The sequence below is a fragment of the Hevea brasiliensis genome, chromosome 10, assembly GCF_030052815.1.
Source record: "Hevea brasiliensis isolate MT/VB/25A 57/8 chromosome 10, ASM3005281v1, whole genome shotgun sequence".
In the NCBI taxonomy this organism is placed as follows: Eukaryota; Viridiplantae; Streptophyta; class Magnoliopsida; order Malpighiales; family Euphorbiaceae; genus Hevea; species Hevea brasiliensis.
In genome coordinates this window covers 16273446-16292948 of record NC_079502.1, presented here as the reverse complement: position 1 = coordinate 16292948, position 19503 = coordinate 16273446, and the positions used below count along the sequence as shown (strand labels likewise).

The 19503-nt window shown below is 30.2% G+C and overlaps 1 protein-coding gene across 6 annotated transcripts; it reads right to left on the bottom strand.

Moving 5' to 3' along the window:
• Nucleotides 1–8769: 8769 nt before the first annotated feature.
• Nucleotides 8770–16443, bottom strand: LOC110643577 (uncharacterized). 6 transcript variants are annotated; one of them, XM_058129220.1, is made up of 6 exons: nucleotides 14154–16442; nucleotides 13525–13694; nucleotides 11987–12233; nucleotides 11439–11489; nucleotides 11197–11289; nucleotides 8770–9265 (listed from the first exon to the last, which is right to left on the bottom strand). In XM_058129220.1, the coding sequence occupies exons 2-6, from the start codon at nucleotides 13686–13688 to the stop codon at nucleotides 9206–9208; spliced, it is 615 nt and encodes a 204-aa protein (XP_057985203.1). In that variant the 5' UTR covers nucleotides 13689–13694; nucleotides 14154–16442; the 3' UTR covers nucleotides 8770–9205. The 6 variants fall into 6 exon arrangements, with proteins under 6 accessions (XP_057985203.1, XP_057985202.1, XP_057985204.1 ...); XM_058129219.1 differs by having other exon boundaries at nucleotides 16060–16442; XM_058129221.1 differs by having other exon boundaries at nucleotides 16091–16442.
• Between the last annotated feature and the right edge of the window lie 3060 nt (nucleotides 16444–19503).

Below are 19503 nucleotides of genomic sequence, written 5' to 3'. Positions count from 1 at the left end.
GCACAATGGGGCGCACCATGAAAAGCCAAAGTGGCCCAAGTGTTTTGGGGACACCTTGCAAGGTGGGACACTTGTGGATTGGCAAGTGGAGCCAAGTGAATCCATGCAATGTGAAGGGAGGCCAACACATGTAGCTGAAGTGGAACCATGCAACGTGAGGGACTTGGTGGCTTTGTGATGGGGCGCATGTGAAGCGCACAAAAGGGAAACGCATGGGACAATGGCCAAGACTACGTGCATGGATGGAAGGTGAGTCCAAGACCATACAGCGTGAAGAATTGTGGGAGCAACCCATGTGGGGCGCATAAGTTGGCCAGCCCATGGGACCAAAACACTTGGCGGCAAGTTTCCCTCCATGGCCATTTGAATTTCACTAAGCGGGAACTAGGTGGCAAGAATAGCCGGTTCCTCTTGTCCATCATGTCCTTTCCCATAGTATTTTATTTTTACAAATTAAAGTGGTTTAAACTTGGCCACACAATGGCCATCATGAGGGGCAGCCATGCATGTATTAAAAGGGACTTGTTCCCTTGTTTATGTAGAGGGAGACATAGAAAGTGCGTGAGATAGAGTGAGCGGGAGCACCATTTGAGAGCTTTGAGAGTTCTTTCCTTTCTTTGGCAAATGTACAGCCGGGTTGTAAAGGAATAAAGAAGTAAACCCCCTACTTCGTTTTACTCTTGCTTCTACCTTTCTTGAATGCTTGGTTATTGTGCATAGATGTTGCATGATTGTTGGGTTGTCTTTGTGAATTGATGTGCATGGTGTTGAGGTTTGGTTGCTTGTTTATGCGGCTGGCCATTGGTTGATGCTTGTTTGAGGAGCATTGGGTTGATGCTTACTTGCCTTGTTGCCGTGAGATTGAGGTTAGTTACTTGTTGCTTGCCTTGTGTTACCTTGCGTGAATGGTGGCTTGTTACTTGTTGCTTGAAGTGAGGTTCGGCCATTGGTAAGTTTGGGTTGTAAATTTTATTGCCGTGAGACTCTTTGTGTTGTTGGTGACTCATTGTGAGTTTGGTTGGCATTACCACTTGGTTGCCGTGAGCTTTCCTTGGGACACCTTGTGTTGTTGCTTGTGGTAGCTTTTTATTGGTTGAGGTGTTTGAGTGAACTTCGGCCATTGAGAGGTTGGGGTTGTTCACTTGGTTGCCGTAAACATCCCTTGGGGACACTTGGTGTTTGAGGTTGTTGGCATTGCCGTGAGCTTCATTGTGAACCTCTTGTTGTTGGGTTTGGGTTGCAAACCTTGTGGCCGTGTGACTAGCATCCTTGGTGGTTGGAAGTGTAGCCGTGATCTTTGAGTGGCTTGGGACAGCTTGTATTGGGTTGTTGCCGTAAGCATTCTTGTGTGTGATCTTTGGTTGCTTGGGTGCTAGAGGTTGCGATTGGCCATTATAGTTCCCTTGTGGAGTTATTGTCGTGAGGTTCTTTGGGTGACTAGTGGAAGACTTATTGCCGTGAGACATTTTGTCTTTGGGTTGGTTACTGTGGATCCTTGAGTTGGATTGGTAGCTGCGTGGTCCTTGGGACATTTGGAGAGGCTGACTTGTTGGAGGGACAAGTGCCGCACGGGTTGGGAGCAGAATTTTGGGTTGAAAAATTTTCCCCCGTGACACACGCTACTCTCCCTCTTCATTTCCAGTCCCTCTATTCCCTCTCCAAATCCTCCATTAAAGAGCCACGCTACTAGGCCCATCTAAAACCCAGCTATGTCCCTAAGGTTAAAATAGCTTTCTCTTCACGTAACCTAGTCCTCACCCCATAGCCAGCCTCCCCTTCCTCTATTTTTGATCTCTGCCTCCTACTTTAATTCTCCCCTTAAACCATTTCAAGAAAGCTTTCACTTAAACCATTCCTTCTTCCTGCACTTCTTTTTTGTTCTTTTGTTATTCAGTGCCTCAATATCACATGCGCAGCCCTCCTCTGTCCTCACGGTGCTTCTACTCAGCTCCATGATTTGTGAAAATGAAGACCCAGGTCGTGACGCAGAGATCCAATTACTCATGACATAGATCCACCCACAAATGTTTTAACAAAACCATCAAACGAGTAAATTACTCTCCATCTAATGCAACATACTGTTTTATAGCTCATTGTCAATGCCACTTCCACAACGACACACTCACTGCCTGCAGATCCTATTCCTACTTGCTTGTACTAGCTCATTGTCAATGTTGTTTATTTGTTTGTTATTTACTTGGCAAATTGGGACTTGGTTTTGTTGAAATTTGTTTGGTTGATCTGTTATGTTTTTACCTCTTTAAGATCTCAATTTAATTTATATTTTGTTCAGATTTGTTGTTCATAATTGCGTTTTGATTTTGTTGGGTGTTGATCTGTTATGTTAATTATTCAGATGGTCTGTCTTCCTTGTTTATGATGTTCTTATAGAATGTTTAGGGATCAAATAATTTTTTTCCATACCTATTGATATGGCATTCCTTCGTTTTATGGGAACCCAAATCTTTGCAGTTAAGGTGGTTGGTTAATGCTCTCTCCCATGGGCTATATACTGAAAGACTGCACTATATAAATTGTTAATAAACTATTTGGAGGAGTTATTCTCATTGTAGTGTGAATTTTTCCATTTTACCACCTGCGTGAAGTATAATTGTGTGCTTCATATTATATTTTTCAACTTTGATGCATATCGATGTTACTAGTATACATAGCTAGATTAGTTTTTTCATTCATAGCAAAAAAATTATCATTTTAAAGGGAGAGAGAGAGAGAGAGAGAGAGAGAGAGAGAGAGAGAGAGATGGAAGAGAGAGAGGATAATAAAATAATTAATTTAAATTTAAATTAATAATAAATAAAAATATCTAATTAATAATTTTTGTAATAAATTTAATAAAGAAAATAATTTTATTGATAATTAATTATTAATTAATTTAGTCATAAAAACGAGAGAGAAAAAAAAGAGTAAAATATTAATTTTCTTTTTGAGAGAGGGGTAAAATAGTAATTTTATGACTTTTTAACTTATAAATATGTTGCTGTTGTAGGTAAGAGTGATTATTTTGAAATAAAATTAAAATTGAATGATTTTATTTTAATAAATTAAAATTGAGGGATAAAAGTAAAAAAATTTCTAAAATTTAAGGACAGCTAGTACAAGTTACCCATTTTTGAAACATAAAACACCAATCACTGACGAGGGCAAGTGGCCATGCGGTGCCGTAGACCTAACGTTCTTAAAAGAAAAAATTAATAAAAGCTTATGCATGCATTTTTAAAAATAAAAAAAATATTATATATATATATATATATTAATTGTTATTTTAGTCCCTTTAAAAGTAAATTTTGGCTCCATTATTGTTACTAATCAAGGTTTTAAACTGTAATTAAATGGGAAATATAATTTTTCAGCTCCTAAAACACCTTTATGTTTATCCCTTTAAACCCTTTAAATAACTCAATTTCTCTCCCTCATCTATTTTTATTTCTGTTTATTATGTTTGTTAATATTGTATTCTGAATTGAAATTAAATTCTTTCAAATTGGTTATTATTGGGATTGAAATTGGCTGTTTGATATTGTCTTCATCGATGTTGAGATGAGATTGAGGATGAAATTAAGTTGGATGAACAAGGAAGAGAAAAGATAGAGCATAATGATTGGAGAGAGAGGTAAAGAAACACAAATAAAGAGAGGGTAAATTTTATAAATTTGATGCTAATTATTAAATCATTTAATTTTAAAAATGTAAAGGCTGATTTATTAATTATGATTAAATCTTAGTTACTATTTTGTAATTCACTACTTATAAATTTGAGTTATTTTTGTCTACACCTACTATATATATCCATACAATTTATAAATAATATATTATTTAGAATTATGATTAAATTAAGAGAAAAAAAAAATCTTTATTGCTTTATCTAATTTCTTTAAAAATGTTTTTAAAAAATTCTTTAATATTTTAAATTTTATGAAGTTAAAGATTTTATGAAAGTATTTAGAATGTTATTATTTTAAAAATACAATACTTTAAAAGTTGGATGATAATATTATAATAATATTTAATTATTTATTTATATAAATAAATTTATATACAAATTAGTTAATTTATTATAATTTATTTTACAACATTATTAGACTATTTAACTTTATATTTAGTTAATTTAAATATAAACTAAATGCTCAATTTCACTCTTCTACTTATTTTAGGAAAATTCAATTTAGTCTAAAATCAATTTGCTTGTGTAAAATTATCTAGAGATTTCGTTTTTAGCTCAAAAGGTCCTGCAATTGTCAGGGGAATAAACAAGAAACAGACGCACTAAAAGAAAATAATAAAAAATAGAATAAATATAAAAAAATTTAGGACAATTTTTATTAAATGAACTTGCGTAACAGAAAGCCATTTTCTTTTGCCCGATGATTTCTTCACCATCCTTCAATGGTTGGTTCACAATCTTCAAGCAGCTCATATTACTCTGCTCCATCAATGTGGTCTGCAGTCTTGTAATGCCTTGAGTATGTATACAAGAGAGTTATTAGGAAGTGCTGGTGTGGATGGAAAGTACCACAATGGGTTGCATGGACCGAGGAGAATGCTTGAAGGAGGTTTTGTGCTTGCAATAGGACTGGGGTAAGGTATTGGCACTTTTGTAAACTATTTTGCTATGGTAGTGGTTGATTTTGCTATGAAGTAAGACAGGGAAGGGTCTGTGAATTCTTTGGGCATGTATTGTGTGAAAAGTTGATATTTGTAGTGGAAAGATGGAAAAATGGGAACTTTTGTATTAGGGAATGCCATAGATTGAAGGTTGATGGAGAAATTTCAATACTCAGTTAACTTCAAATGAATTAGAGCTAAGTTATCAAATAGGTTAGGTATTGGGGAATGCCATAGACTGAATGTTGATGGAGAAATTACAATAGGCTTAATTTCAGGCTATTTTTCAACTTCTTCTCTTTTAATAATTTCTCTCCTTTCTTAGATTGTATCAATGAGTTTTTGCAAGTGCAAGGAAATGAGGATTCTGGGCTAATGTATTTATATGGAAAATACATGTAACTGGGAATTTTATTTTCTGAGTTTGGATTACTAAAATGCTCATTGGGCTGTAGAATAAGATTCTTCTTTATGCCATCAATAGATGCCCTTTTTTTTGTTTTTTCTTATAGATGGCCAACAATATTAGAAGTTAATTAATGATATGGATTTCAATCAAACATGCCCAAAAACTATTCCTTACATTATTAACTCTTCAGATAACATTTTTCCATGTTGGTTTGTCGTATCATTTCATATTTCACTCCTTTAACATCAATGGCTCACCTGTGCCAATTGATCAACAGCTTGCTGGGTTGAATGGAGTGGAGATGTGCAATCGGTCAATGCTGTTCAGAATCAAATCAAATCGTAAAATCCGAACAAGCAAAAAACATGTTTTTGTGAACCAAACCGAACTAAACTAATAGTAAAACCAAATCAAAGCAAATCGAAAAAAATGATTCAGTTCGGTTCAATTGATTGATTTCCATAACTCTCCGGTCCACGTTACAGAGCCAAGCATTTCCTCCCAAATCCTCACCAAAATTAACCGAAAAATCTCTCAATTCATGAAGCACAACAAAAAATACCCAAATTAAAACTCATTTCATGAAATCTTAGCGACTAACTACGATGAAAATTGTGTCAATTAACAAATCTACAATATACATTTCATATATTTGCAAATCTACCATTTATATTTCACATATCTGCGACTTGAATCTTGAAACTAAGCAAGGAAAACTTAAATATGCACCGAGGAAACTTGAACACAGAATGAAAGAAAGTAGATGCAGCGAACCAGCGAGGAACTGAATCACAAGGGAAAAGGACTCGGTCGGTTGCATGATCCGACAATGTTGGAAAGAAGGAACTGAGGAAAAGGAGTTTAAATAGGTAGCCCTTTTGGAAGGTCAAAACGGTGTAGCTTTATAAAGGGAAAAATCGGTTTGATTCGGTTATTTCTTTTTTTTTTTTGACTTTAATAACCGAACCAAATAAAAAATAATAATAATAAAACCAAATCAATTTACAAAAAACTGAACTGAAAAATCAAATTAAATTGGTTAAGTTTGGTTTTCGGTTAAAAACCAATCAATGCTTAGCCCTAGAATGGAGAGCAATTGACTTGGTTGAGTCAGGGAGATGGTGTCGTAATGGAGGTCTCTGTTTTGTTGAAGCTTTAATAGATGGCATTCGATTTTGGTGAAGTCTCAAGAAGATGACGTCGAAATTAGAGTCTAGAAAGCTTTTTTCTTTTTTAATTTTAATTGCTTTAACAATCTTTTATTAATTTAAAATTAACTTACGTACTCTAATCATTTGTGACACTCACGGGTTTTAGACATGTCAGAAAGTGGGTGTTTTTGAGCTAAAGGCATAACCTCTTAATAATTTTGGACAAAAACTTGACTTTAGGCTAAATTGGATTTTCTCAAAAAATACAGTTTATATATGAAGTAATATGGTATTTAAAATTCATATCTTGTTAAGATAAAAAAATTATTTTTAAATTTATATACATTTTAAATTCATTAAAAAGTATATATATATAATATATCAACTTTTCTTCTTCATAGATATGGAAATTTCATTGTGTGATTTCCACCCATGTCTATGAAAAGGCAAGATATAGAGAGCATTTCATTTGAACTAGAAGTGAGCAATTTCAAGATGTAGAGGTTCATGAGGTTCCCTGTGCGCAATCGTTTGTAATTGGTGGGTAAAATGAAATATGGGTAATGAAGGTTTATAATGTGAAGACATCTTGATTAAGGAATTGATCACCAAGAGTAATATTCCTCAACTCTCTCTAATTTTTAGAGAGAGAATTTCTGTTTGGTTTTCTATATCTACGGTTTGAAGCTTTTAAACTTTCTTGCCGCCCATGCGGCCTTCTTCTACCTCTCCGGATAGGAGAAGATCTTCCTTTCCTAGCTTGGTAGGTGGATTCCCTCACTACCATTAGGTTAGAATGTATATATTCTTTTCAGTTTTGGTTATTGGCAAACTAGCTATGTTTGGAGAGGGATCTATTTTGGGTCTGCGTTGCTCTATTTTGTTTCACAGATGCTTTCCTGGCATTATGAAAGGGTTGGCCTGTGGATTATGGAGGAATGGCGTCCTTAAGATGTAAGAGCCAGCCTACATGATGTGGCTACTCCCTTTGGCTATAAGAGAGTGAGATGTTGATAGAGGCTCTGCCTTTCTCCCTCATTGAGTTACCATTGGTTTTAAACAATCTACCCTTTATAGATTTGGTGGGTGATTGGATCAAGAATCTCCTTCTTCCATTTAGTACAGGCTTGCTCCTAGAATATGGCTTCAAATAAGGAGGTTCCTCTCTTGTTTCTTCCTGGTGTCTTCTATCCACAAGGGAAGCGATGATGGTGGTGCTAATGTTGTCTAAGTGCCACAAGGCTTGAGCCATTTGCTAGCTTACGATTTCAATTTGTTAGGCTTTAGTCTTTATATAAGGGCTTACAAGCCTAGAAAACTCATGGCGGCTTCAATAATATTTATATACATCATATTAAGTAGTCATAATTAGTCAACTAACAAAATTTGTCAAATTTTACAATGAATTATAAATTAATAATACATTGACGTGATCAAAATTAGTAAAATTTCAAAATAATATTATATTTAATATAAAAAAGGAAGAAAAAAAAACCCTTTTAAGCCGATGATAATTACTCTTAGAGTCAAATAAATTTCTGTTAATTTAGTTTAAAGTCAAATACATCTAATTAATCTATTTAAACCCCTATGAATAGAAAATTCGCTTTTATAAGGCTCCACTTGATGCTGTGTGTGCTCCATTAAATGTGAGTCTAGCATATCCAGTGTCATTAAGTCATGCAGTGCTTGAATCTTCTCTTGCTACATCCAGCATGAGGCATACATAACATCCATATTTTTAATTATTTGAATTATATTGATGCAATTAAGTCTCAATAAGAGAGAGTGTGAGAACATTAGAGAGTTTAACTCTTAGGTTATATAACAAAAATAGATGTAAACTAAATGTTTGTCTATCATGTGTAAGTTATGTGATAGATATTAAACCTCTTGAACCCAAATTTTTAACATTTTGACTCTAAAAGTAATTATGAGAGGTTTAAATAGATCAATTAAATTGACAAGAATTTATTTGACTAAAATAGTAATTATTAGAGGCTTAAATGAATTAATAAGGGCTTATTTGATTCTTAGGATAATTTTCATGGCTTAAATGAATGAACTAAATTAACAAAAGTTTATTTAATTTTAAGAGTAATTATTAAGGACTTAAAAGGTCTTTTTACCTACATAAAATAATAAATAAAATTTTATTAATAATTTTCTTTCGGATGAGTAAATTTATAATTATTTGTTTGACAGATAATGCTAAGATTCATTTGGGTAAAAATTTATAAATAACTGCAATTTTTACCATTCAAAGAACTAAATTTTTACTAATAAATTTTAAGGTCTCACATCCGACTCACCAAATTAAAAAAAAAAAAAAAAAAGTTCTTGTAGTAATTTCTTCAATAAATGGTTGAAATTAACAAATATTGAATTTTTTCTAGTTGGTAATCAATCACCACTATTAAACAACAAAAGTTGCTGAACATTGTTTTATTAAAAAGAAATCTACACCAACACACACACGATATATGTGAATATAAGGAATTATATTTCCAATTTAAAAATACAAAATAAAAATTATAGGCTAAAAAGTAGGCTAATAGGCAAAAATATTCAAAATTAAAATATAAATAAAAAAAAGCCAATTTGCAACTTGTTATAATGGTAACAATTTAAGCTTTAGACCTCATCCAAGTCATAAATTAATCGCATGTTAACAATCAATAGAGCAAAATAAAATTATGAGTAACACAACATTGAAAAGTTCTTTGATTCATTTTCATAATCAATCATCAATCAGTTGAGAGAAGAGTCTATCTATGCTGGACGGATGTAGGATTCGTCTGTTCTACTAAATTCTTTCATGAAGATTTTTATTCATTCAATGTGTAAATTTGGTATTCTGGATATCCATGACCAATTCCACCAAGATCATGAAGTCTCCTCGACCGCTTCCAATCATTACTCGACGGTTTTCAACAATTGGAAATCTCATATGCAGCATTCTTTCCACTCTCATCTGTTGATGCAACTGTGCATAATCCCGTCAGTAATGAGACACAGAATACTAGTCTGTGTTTCTCATCAGGTAAGCTACAATGCATCCCACCAAAGCTCCAACAACCACCTGTGCCAAACAGATAAATTTATCATTTTTAAGCCTGGCATTCAAAATCTTAAAACACTTGATTTGAAAATCTCTCCAAGCTAAATAAATTCACTGTGAGATATAATATAAGTTTTAACGGCTACCCTTCATGGCAACAAGATGGCAATGAATAATTCTGTGGATAAGTCATGACTACAGAGATCGAAATTTCAATAGCATGAATACAGAGATAGAAATTTAAATAGCATTGGTGGCCACACAATCATAATGTGCCAAAATGCTTGTTAGGGTTCCCCTCAATTTGGATTTTTATCATTTGGTGCACAAGCAGCATATGTACATAAAATGTCCCTTAAATCTTAATCATTCAAGTCTCTACAAGGTCTCATTTCCCTTTCTTGCCACCTATTTTTCAATTTCTGCACCTTTTGCAAGTCATTTTCAATGTCTGTTTGACATTGAATTTACGTGGTCAAAACTGCTTTTCTAATATAAAAGTATCATTTTATATGCTATTAGAAAAACAGTTTAAAAAAAATTATTTTATTATTTTAGTGTTCTTATAATTGAAAACTTATCAATTTTAATTTTAAATTAGTTTTAATATTTTCTAACTAGTATATTTAAAAAAGTGATTTTCTTAATAACAGTTTCAACAGAAATACCAAACAAGCCCTTAGTATTCCTCTACATTTATCACACAGAGATGTAATTTAAAGTTATTGCAAGTTGTCTTTAGCATGAATACAAAAGTATATGCCTTCTGATCCCCTTTTCCCCTTCTTAAATATGTGAACCTCCAATGAAACATGAAAAGAACACAGTGGAATGATCCATAATAGAAGAAAAACTAGTCATATTGCCTGTGCTTTGAGCGAATTATTTTTTATTTATTTAATAATATAGTTTAATATTTAATTTTTTATATTTTATATTTTTAAAATCATTCTAAATTTTTTTTAATATTAAAATTTTCAATTAATTATGTTAAATACAAATTAAAATTTATTAAAATTTTGAACATTAGTATCATTGGCCTGGGATAGGAATGAAAATGGGCATTCCAGTCAAAAATTTTATTACCTTATTTTTTGAGTAAATGTGTTTTTTAATCTAATATTAATAATTATTAAAATAAAATTATTAAGTCAAACATTATCTAATACTAATAATGAAAATTAAAAAAGATAAGTTAAAATAAAATTTCAACTCAATTAGGCCTTATCTAATATAACTAATTTTACTTTTAAAATGAAATTTCAAATATTTTATATTTTTAAATAAAATTATTATTTTTTCTAATAATGTTAGGATTAAGTGTGTTTACCAGTTTGCAATTTCGTCCATTGTATTACAGGAATATTAAATTAAAAAATTATAAATTTGTCAATTATTGCTTAGTGATGGAATTAAATTTATGACTTATTTGTAAATCAAAACAATCAGAATTTCTCCACAGTATCATTAAAATTCCTTTCTTTTTTTTTTGACTTAATTAATTATTTTTAAAAAATAGCAGATAGCAACATAATCAACAAATATTTAAATTTAAATATTTTATATAACTAATAATTAAAAGAAAATATTTTTGAATGATTAAATAAATAAACCATCTAATCACTTTTTTAATCAATATTTTATATTTTTTGAATTTCAATTTTTTTATAATAAATAATCAAAAGAAAATAAGAAGTTAGTTAAAATGAAAATTTAAATATTTTATACTATTTAAATTTTAAACAAAATTGGCTTACACAGGTGGCATTTTTTTGCCAAATGGCATATATGTCAGTAGATGTTAATGACAACTATACTAATAAAATGACAAATAGCAAAATTTTAAGTTATTTTCTTAAACAAGTGGTAAGATTTTGTGAGTCTATTTGTATGCTTTAACTTTAATATATATATATATATATATATATATTGATTTTTGAATTGCAACAAACCTGAAGTGGAGTGTGCCCAAGTAACTCACGCAAAGGTCTAACACTGGATAATGGATGTTCTGGAGGAAACTCACAAACAATTTGATTCAGCAACTGCAATAAGAAAGGGAAGGAGGGGATGAAACAACCATGCTAGGCAGCATACGAGAGAAGATATCTATGATTGTGCCACAGTGTTCTTTCAATATACAAACGACAATAAAATTGCAACAGCTTTGCACGAATATGCCAAGATAACTCACTTCAGCTTGCCGACCAGCATGAAGTCTGACCCCTGAGGCGTCATACATCACCTACAAATTACAAAAACTATCAACCATGGCAACCTTGGACTGAAACCAAGGTCTTTACCCCCATTGTTTTTGGATGGATACTAGTAAAGTGATTTAACTAGCAGCTGCAATAAATGAAATTTTACATTTTACAAAGGTACAGTCACACGTAAATTCTTTTACATAATATACAAGGAAAATTGTCCACAAACAAAGCTCAAAAATCATGTGCAATTGTGACATTCTTTGTTTCATCACTAGTTATGTATTTGATGGACCAAGGCAAAGTAAAATTCTATTTCATAACACCATAATTGTCCAAAAAATAATAATTTCATAAGCCCACTGAAATCAATGCTGAATTTTTATCAAAGCTCCACTTTAATTAAACAATTCCAACTACAGAAATTTCTAATTCAAATCAATATATGAAGAGAATCATTAAGATTCAGAGATCAGTTAGAAGGCCAAATCAGTGAAATTATTAAAAAAAAAAACTACTAATTATCAAAACTTACAAAAAAAGTCGGGTGAGCCACAGCACATATGAATGAATAATGTATGCATCCCAACACCAAAAGGAGGGAAATAATGAAAAAGGCACATACAACACAGGCCAAGACGACTGCAATTGCAAAAGCTGGTGATCCTGTCCCTTCTTGTAGGCCTATAGACAATGCCAGAGCTGTCACAGTGGCAGAATGTGAAGATGGCATTCCACCAGAACCAAGCATACTTTTAGAATCCCATCTCTTTTCTTTAAACCTGAGCATCTAGGAAAAATATATTGCAACAGTAAGCCACATGATAGCATGACCTTAAGCATTTGAAAATTAAAGTAATGAATTGAACATTTGCAAAAAAAAAAACAATAGGACCAAATCATTTGATTTAGTCAGATAATCACATCAAGCTGGATACAATCTCCTGAAGAAAGGGGCTTGAGATCCAATCCACTCTACAGGTGGAGAAGGAAGCTACCTGATGTAGAACCAATTGTTGAAACTAAAGACTTCATGCATGTTCATTTTACTTCATCAGTACAAATCCCAAAAACATGCTGATAAACGAAAAGGAAATTGACATTGAAAGACAACCTTCTATTTCACCATTTAATAATGATGCTACATCTCTTCCTGGTATATCAAAATCAATAACCCTCCATTCAGACTGAAACAATCACCTGATAAGCCCTCTGTCCCTTAAAATCCCACTGATTATTCCACATACATCATTTCAATCTACCTACAACTCCAAATATATTGCCTCACATCCTCCAGGACGAAAATAAAAATAATAATAATAATAATAATAATAAAATGTGGACGAAATCACATCTGCCTGCTTTAATTTGCTATCCCCTTTGTCTAAATGCTGAGTCAGTATTTGGATAGGAATGATTTGAAATGAAGATATTTGGATTTAACTTTTAGTGTAAATCAAAATATGTAAGCTTTCTTTTGGTTGGTTACATTTCTTAACAGAGAATACAAGTGAATCACAACTTGTTCATTTGAAATAATTTATGGCAAATAATTTCAAATTTGTCTTCTTCTCCTCCTTTACCACTTGAACAGAAAGCTCATATTCAAACCTTGAATTTCAAAACCAATCTTCTTAGAAAAGGAGAAGGAAATAAAAATACTTGACAGTAGCTTCCTCAAGCATTTTAAACTGGTACACTTCTATGTCTGTCCATATTATAAGCAACCCAAAAAAAAAGAGTAAAATACAAAATCATCGAATAATCCGGTCATAGAAAGATATGCTCATGTTCCAGCCTTTTCAACTATAGAGACAAAAAGTCACCCTAATGCTGCTAAGGACATAAAAATTCCATTTCTTTCTATGAAACAAATAAACTCTTATTAGCTTTCATCTAAAGTGCAGTAAATTCAGATTGAGGTTTCAAGATCTTAACTCTGCTCAATGACCAGAAAACTCAACTTGAACTTAAAAAGCTAGCAACAAAATATTATGCATTGGATTGAAATTAATCCTTTAGAGAATCTGAATAAAGAAAACTAAAAATATAACTTGATTGAATTTAATGTACCAGTTTGTGAAGAGCTTGAGGAACTGAGCAAGAGCACAGGTGAGGAAGGCAGAGAGGAGAGGGAGGTTGTTTGGTAACAGTGATGATGAAGATGAAAATGATGACGTTGTTTGAGCCATGCTTCCTGATGACACCGCATCTCTTACTGTCATCACCTCATCCATATTGATCTATTTAATTTGAAAAAAAAAAAAAAAATAAACCGTAAGATATCTCTCTTTGCAGCATGTCTGCCTTACGTTTTTCTCTCTTGTCAACTTCCTCTTTGCAAAAAAGAAGCAAAAGAGGAAATGAAGAAGAAAGAAAGTTATCAATGTAAAATTAGAAAATAAAATGTATCTATCATGGTCAGTCCCTATGGATAATGGCAACAATGCCTCTCCAAAGGCAATGGAATATGAGACCTCCCATTAACAGGGAAACTTTCCCCGATAGGAAAAAGCTTCATCAATACCAACAAGGATTCCTTTCTGAAGTTTGCTTCTGAATTTACAAACATCAAACCATCTGTTTGTCTGCCCCAATAAAAGCAATCGATTTTGATATTAAAATCACGCCAACTTTAAAACAAAACTGTAAAGCTTTTTTTTTCTTAAAAGAAAAAGATAAAAGGAATAAATGAAATGTACAATGGCGAGTTCCGAAGAGTAATGACAGTGATGCTTCTACACAGGGTGATGGAATATGAGACCTGCCCTTCCCGCAGAAGAGGTCCACCAGAAAAGGAGGACCTCAACTATTAAGGGAAATTTTACTTTTAGATTATGCAGATTGAAGACACTGATTCTCATTTCCTCCAACTCAAGTAAGGGATTTCTTGAAGGAAGTCCCCTGTCAAATATGTTGCAAAATTATAGGCAAGCAAAAAGAGCCAAAAATAAATTACAACAATGGCATCACTAGCTACTGATTTATTTGGGAAAAAACAAATCCTCCAAACTGTGAGTCTACTTGAGAATAGGGAAGGTGTAAGCAACCTACAATTCAATCCTAAAACCTATTACCCAAAAGTTTTAGTTTGGCCACAAAAAAATGTTAATTTAATTGATGTATAAATTTATTTTCCTTCCAGTAAAAATTAAATGCCATATTATCATTTTTTTTTTTGAAACAAAATTCATTTTTATTTTAAAATAGTTTAAATATCCCATTTTAACTTAAGAACTTGTACACTGGTATGGATATGCATGCATGAATTACAAAGCTATTGCTTTTGGGCTTATATAAAGGAGGAGGAGCACATTTTTTTATTAAGTCTATGTCAAATCTTTTATTTTTATTTGCTTATCCAAATGATCTTATGAAATATTACCATGATAATTAATACTCATACCAGAAGAAATGGAAACATAGCAAAATGACTTCTATCAACATGTGCTTTGAGTGCAGAAATAAACAAAAAAAGACATTCCAACCAAGTTTGCTACAATTTGCACCATTATCTACAATCAGGTATAGAGATCCATTAAAAAACACTACAGTATTGAAATAAAATTAATTACATCCCAAGCATGCATTATAGCACTGATTACCGTTTGAAGCTCACCCGCCCTTCCCATCATCAGATGACAACAAGCTTTCTTTGGTTAATTTCAAATGCAAAACCATATCACTTTTATCAAGTCAAGAAAGTAGGAGCAACAGTTCATAGTTAAAAATTACAAGAATTTTCTAAATCCACAAATATCCAATTACATCAAGCCCAAATCAAAGTGCAAAATCCATCTCTTGAAAACAATTCTAGGCTCTCAAGTCTACCAAAAGGTATCAAAATTATCCAAGGAATTTTCAATGATGTCTCAAATCAAACACAAGAAATCATAACTCACAATTGATGCACGTATCAGTATCCATCAACTCAACCAAGCATCAAAATATCAATATCAAAACCCCTACATACAACTGAAGCCAATTTATATTCATGACATGTTAAGACATGCACAGCGTTTTACATTTTTTTTAGAAAAAGGGAATCAAACTATGGCTGAATTACGTAACTGACAACACAAACAATAGAATTGCTTTGCCAGGACAAGCTATCTGTTACCGATCCATGTATCTCCAAACACTAAGGACAATTGACAAATTTCAAATAACTCCCAATTAAGATAGATCACATGATAACTAGATGTTCTAAGTACCATTAAAATTCAAACATAAACATCCAGTGAAGCAATTAAGTTCAGAAATGATGCTACTCCCTATTGATCAGATCAAAAACTTAACTAAAATTAAGCTCATAAATTCATTCTACATAAAGTATGGCGTAAAATTACCAAGCATAATATTGAAATCAAACTCAAGTAATTAAAAGTTAAAACAAAAAAACTAGGATCTGTCTTCCAGGCTACTCAGCTTAAGCATTTACTTTAATCTAATGAACAATATAATTCTAAGCAGCAGAATAGCCAATCGGCCAGTAGCCCAACAAAATCAAATGAATTTCTAAAACAGATTTTTCATGGCACGTGTACGAAGTAGAAATGAAAATCGAAGGGAAACGTGAACAAAAAGTTTAAAACGAAAGAGACTCACCTACTGAGAATGTACTTCTCAGAAAACTCACCGGAAGGGATGAAAACCCGGGAGCAGGATTCAATGCAATTATCGGAAACGCACCGCGCGCTGGTATTGCTGCCGATGAGAACTGAGAATTGCTGGAAATTCTTGAGGCCGAGGGAGGTGCTCCGGTGCTGGTCAAGGCCCTTGAAGTCTCGTCGTTTGGCCGGATCGAATGCTCAAAAGATCGGCATCAAGCCTTCAACGCATTCCGATCTTCCCCGGAGCGATGGTTTCCAGGGAAACTAGATTAAGGGAAGGTGCTATGGAGATAAAGCTGCGTCAAACAAAAGACTTTGGGTTCTGTCTGCGCTGGGAGATGTTGCTATATGGTGATCTAACGATTGGAGACTAATGTGAATGTTAAAGATTAAAAGCAGTTTTTTTTATTTTTTTTTAAATAGAAAATATTTCATTAATTGGAAATTGAATACAAAGAAAAACTACAAATATTTACTACACCTCATTAACATGAAGAAAAAAAGAATCTGCACCTTATTGAGTATTTTCTAAAAAATAAAATATTCTAATAATGGAGAAAATATTATAAAAATTCAAAATTTAATAATTTATTGACTCAAAATTTATAATAAATACAAGAAAATATATTTAAAATTTATTTCAAATAGACATCAGTTTAAAAATTATTAAAAAAATTTTACTAAAAAAAATAGGATTAGCACATTCGAAATACTCATCCATTGCAATCAAAATAAAATATCAAAGGAAAAAAGAGAAAAATTAAAAAAAAAATGAAGGAGGAGAAAATTCTTTAACCACCAAGAAAATTCCCAAAATATTATAAAATCCCAAATTTTCAAACTTCTCATTTTAAAAAGGAAAAAAAGAAAAATTTTCAAATCTAAAGGCAGATTTAATTAGGAGAAGAGAAGATAATTTTCGATGATGATGATAATAATGATAATAATAATAATAAATCACCATTTTACCCTCAAAGAAAAGGATAAATTACTTAGGTCTATGTCAAAAGCTATAATTAATTAGCTATGGCATCCGTAAATTATGTGAAATATTTAGAGGGAGTCCGTCTTATCTTATAAGATAGAGAAACTAGCATATAAATTTTAAAAATAAATTAAACTGTTTGTTTATAATAATTTTTAAGTTTATAAGTTATACTTATAAGGTATTTTTTCTTATCAAATATATTAACAACTTATCAATCACTCGTAATAACTTATATTCATAATTATAATGTGAATTTTTATTAATGATAAAATTTTTAATTAATTATAATTTTATTTTAAGTGTAAATATATAATTTATTTAATTGTAATCGATAGAATTTTGAATTTGATAATATATTATTTAATGTATAATTTTTTAATAAGTTAATTAATAGATTATTTTGTATTTTCTTTAGATTAGTTGCCATACACCACTAGAAGGATAAACAAAGTATATATGTGTGTGTCACGTGACAATTTTTAAATTATTATTAAAATTATTAAATTTTAAATATAAAAATATTTTTAAAAATAAATATTTAAATCTTAATATAATTTTAAAAAATAATTGACCCTTTTTCTAATTAAACTGAAAATTTAATTAAAAATATTATTTTCTTCATAATTATTCTTTTAATATAATATAATATTGTTGCAATTGGAATTAAAAATAATTTCATTTGGTGATTTTTAAATTATTATTATTAAAATTCCTAAATTTTAAATATAAGAAACTTTTTTTAAAAATAAATATTTAAATTTCATAAATAATCTTCTAGTAAATATATATAAACATAATTTTAAAAAATAATTCAACCTTTTTCTAATATAACTGAAAATTTTATTAAAAAATATTATTTTTTGATAATTATTTTTTAGTATAAGATAAGATTATAGTTGAAATTTAAAAATATTTAAATAAAAATTATTTTATTTAAAGTGTTAATACATAAAATTTTTAGTAGTAATTTATATAATTTTATATTTGATAATATATAATTTAATTTTAAATTTTGAAATAAATTAATTAAAATATTACTTTTTATTATTTTTTAAATTAGTTATCAGGACAATCAAAGTAGAAAACAACATATATATATCATATGGTGATTTTTAAATTATCATTATTCAAATTCTTTAAATTTTAAATATAAAAAATATTTTTGAAAATAAATGTTTAAATTTCATAAATAATTTTCTGGTGAGTAATTACTTTTTATATATATATATATATATATATATATATATATATAATTCACTATTTTTTTAATCTAACTGATTTTTTTTTTCGTAAGATAAGATTTTAGTAGTTGAAATTAAAAATATTTAAATAAAATACTGAATTTTAATATGATAAGTTATTTTTTATATAAAAATAAAACAAAGAATATGATAATTAGGTGGCACATTGGGTTATGTCTCCTTTAAAATTAACAAAAAAAAAAAAATTAATGTCTCATTTAAGTTCAAATTTCTTAAAAATGAATTATATATACTCAAAAATCAACCTCATGACCACATGTCTCCTTCCCAACTACCCTATTATCTCTATCATCTAAAAACAGAGGAGGCTTGATGGATTTGGGAGAAACTTACACCTTTTGGGTAGGTGGAAATGGGGAAGAAGGAAAATAATTAAGGTAAAATATGTTTGAAAAGCTCCTTTTTCTTGTTTGGATAAAGAGAAAAAATAAAGGATTTTTCTAGTTATTTTCTCCATAATTTAGAGAGAATAAAAAAAATTAATCTTTTACCTATAAAATTATATACCTATCTTTTTTTTTTCATTCTTTATATTCTATTTTTTTATAAAAAAATTAAAAATTAAAAATTAAAAAAATAAATCCATCTTTTATTTCTATTCCTCTCCCCAAATTTATCGGAACAAAATATTAGCGAGGAACTAGAGCATTATATATATATATATATATATATATATATATATATATATATATATATATAAAGCAGAGTGGTGTTCTCAATAAAATACCATATAACACTTTTCTTGAAAAATTTACCACGTGACACTTTTTATTAATAACTTTCTTTAATAATAATTATTATTTAATTTTTTTTAATTTCTCTTTTATTAATTGATATTATTTACAATTTTATCTTAATATTTATTATTTAAATTATTATTTTCTTTAAAATTCGATTTTTCAAAAAAATTAAAATCTTTTATGATTAAATGTAATATTTAAAAATTATTTATATTTTTATTTTTATAAATTTATTTATGTAAAAACATTATTTATTGCATATTACTTTCCATAATAATAATAATAATAATAATTTAAAATAAAAAAATAATTTAACAACAACAACAATAATAATAATAATAATAAAAAGTTGTTATGGCTACTGACTTAAAGAAAATTGACCATTAATTTGTGACCTTATAATAAACTATTATATAATTTAATCAACCTTAAATTATTTCATATCTTTA

Bases quoted from the DNA above. Each gene is read 5' to 3' on its own strand.
- LOC110643577 (XM_058129220.1), bottom strand. From the start codon at position 13,688: ATGGATGAGGTGATGACAGTAAGAGATGCGGTGTCATCAGGAAGCATG. The intron at 11,290-11,438 runs GTGAGTTATCTT...TTCTTATTGCAG, and splicing joins ATGCTGGTCGGCAAGCTGAA to TTGCTGAATCAAATTGTTTG. The intron at 9,266-11,196 runs GTTTGTTGCAAT...TGTTTGGCACAG, and splicing joins TTGGGCACACTCCACTTCAG to GTGGTTGTTGGAGCTTTGGT.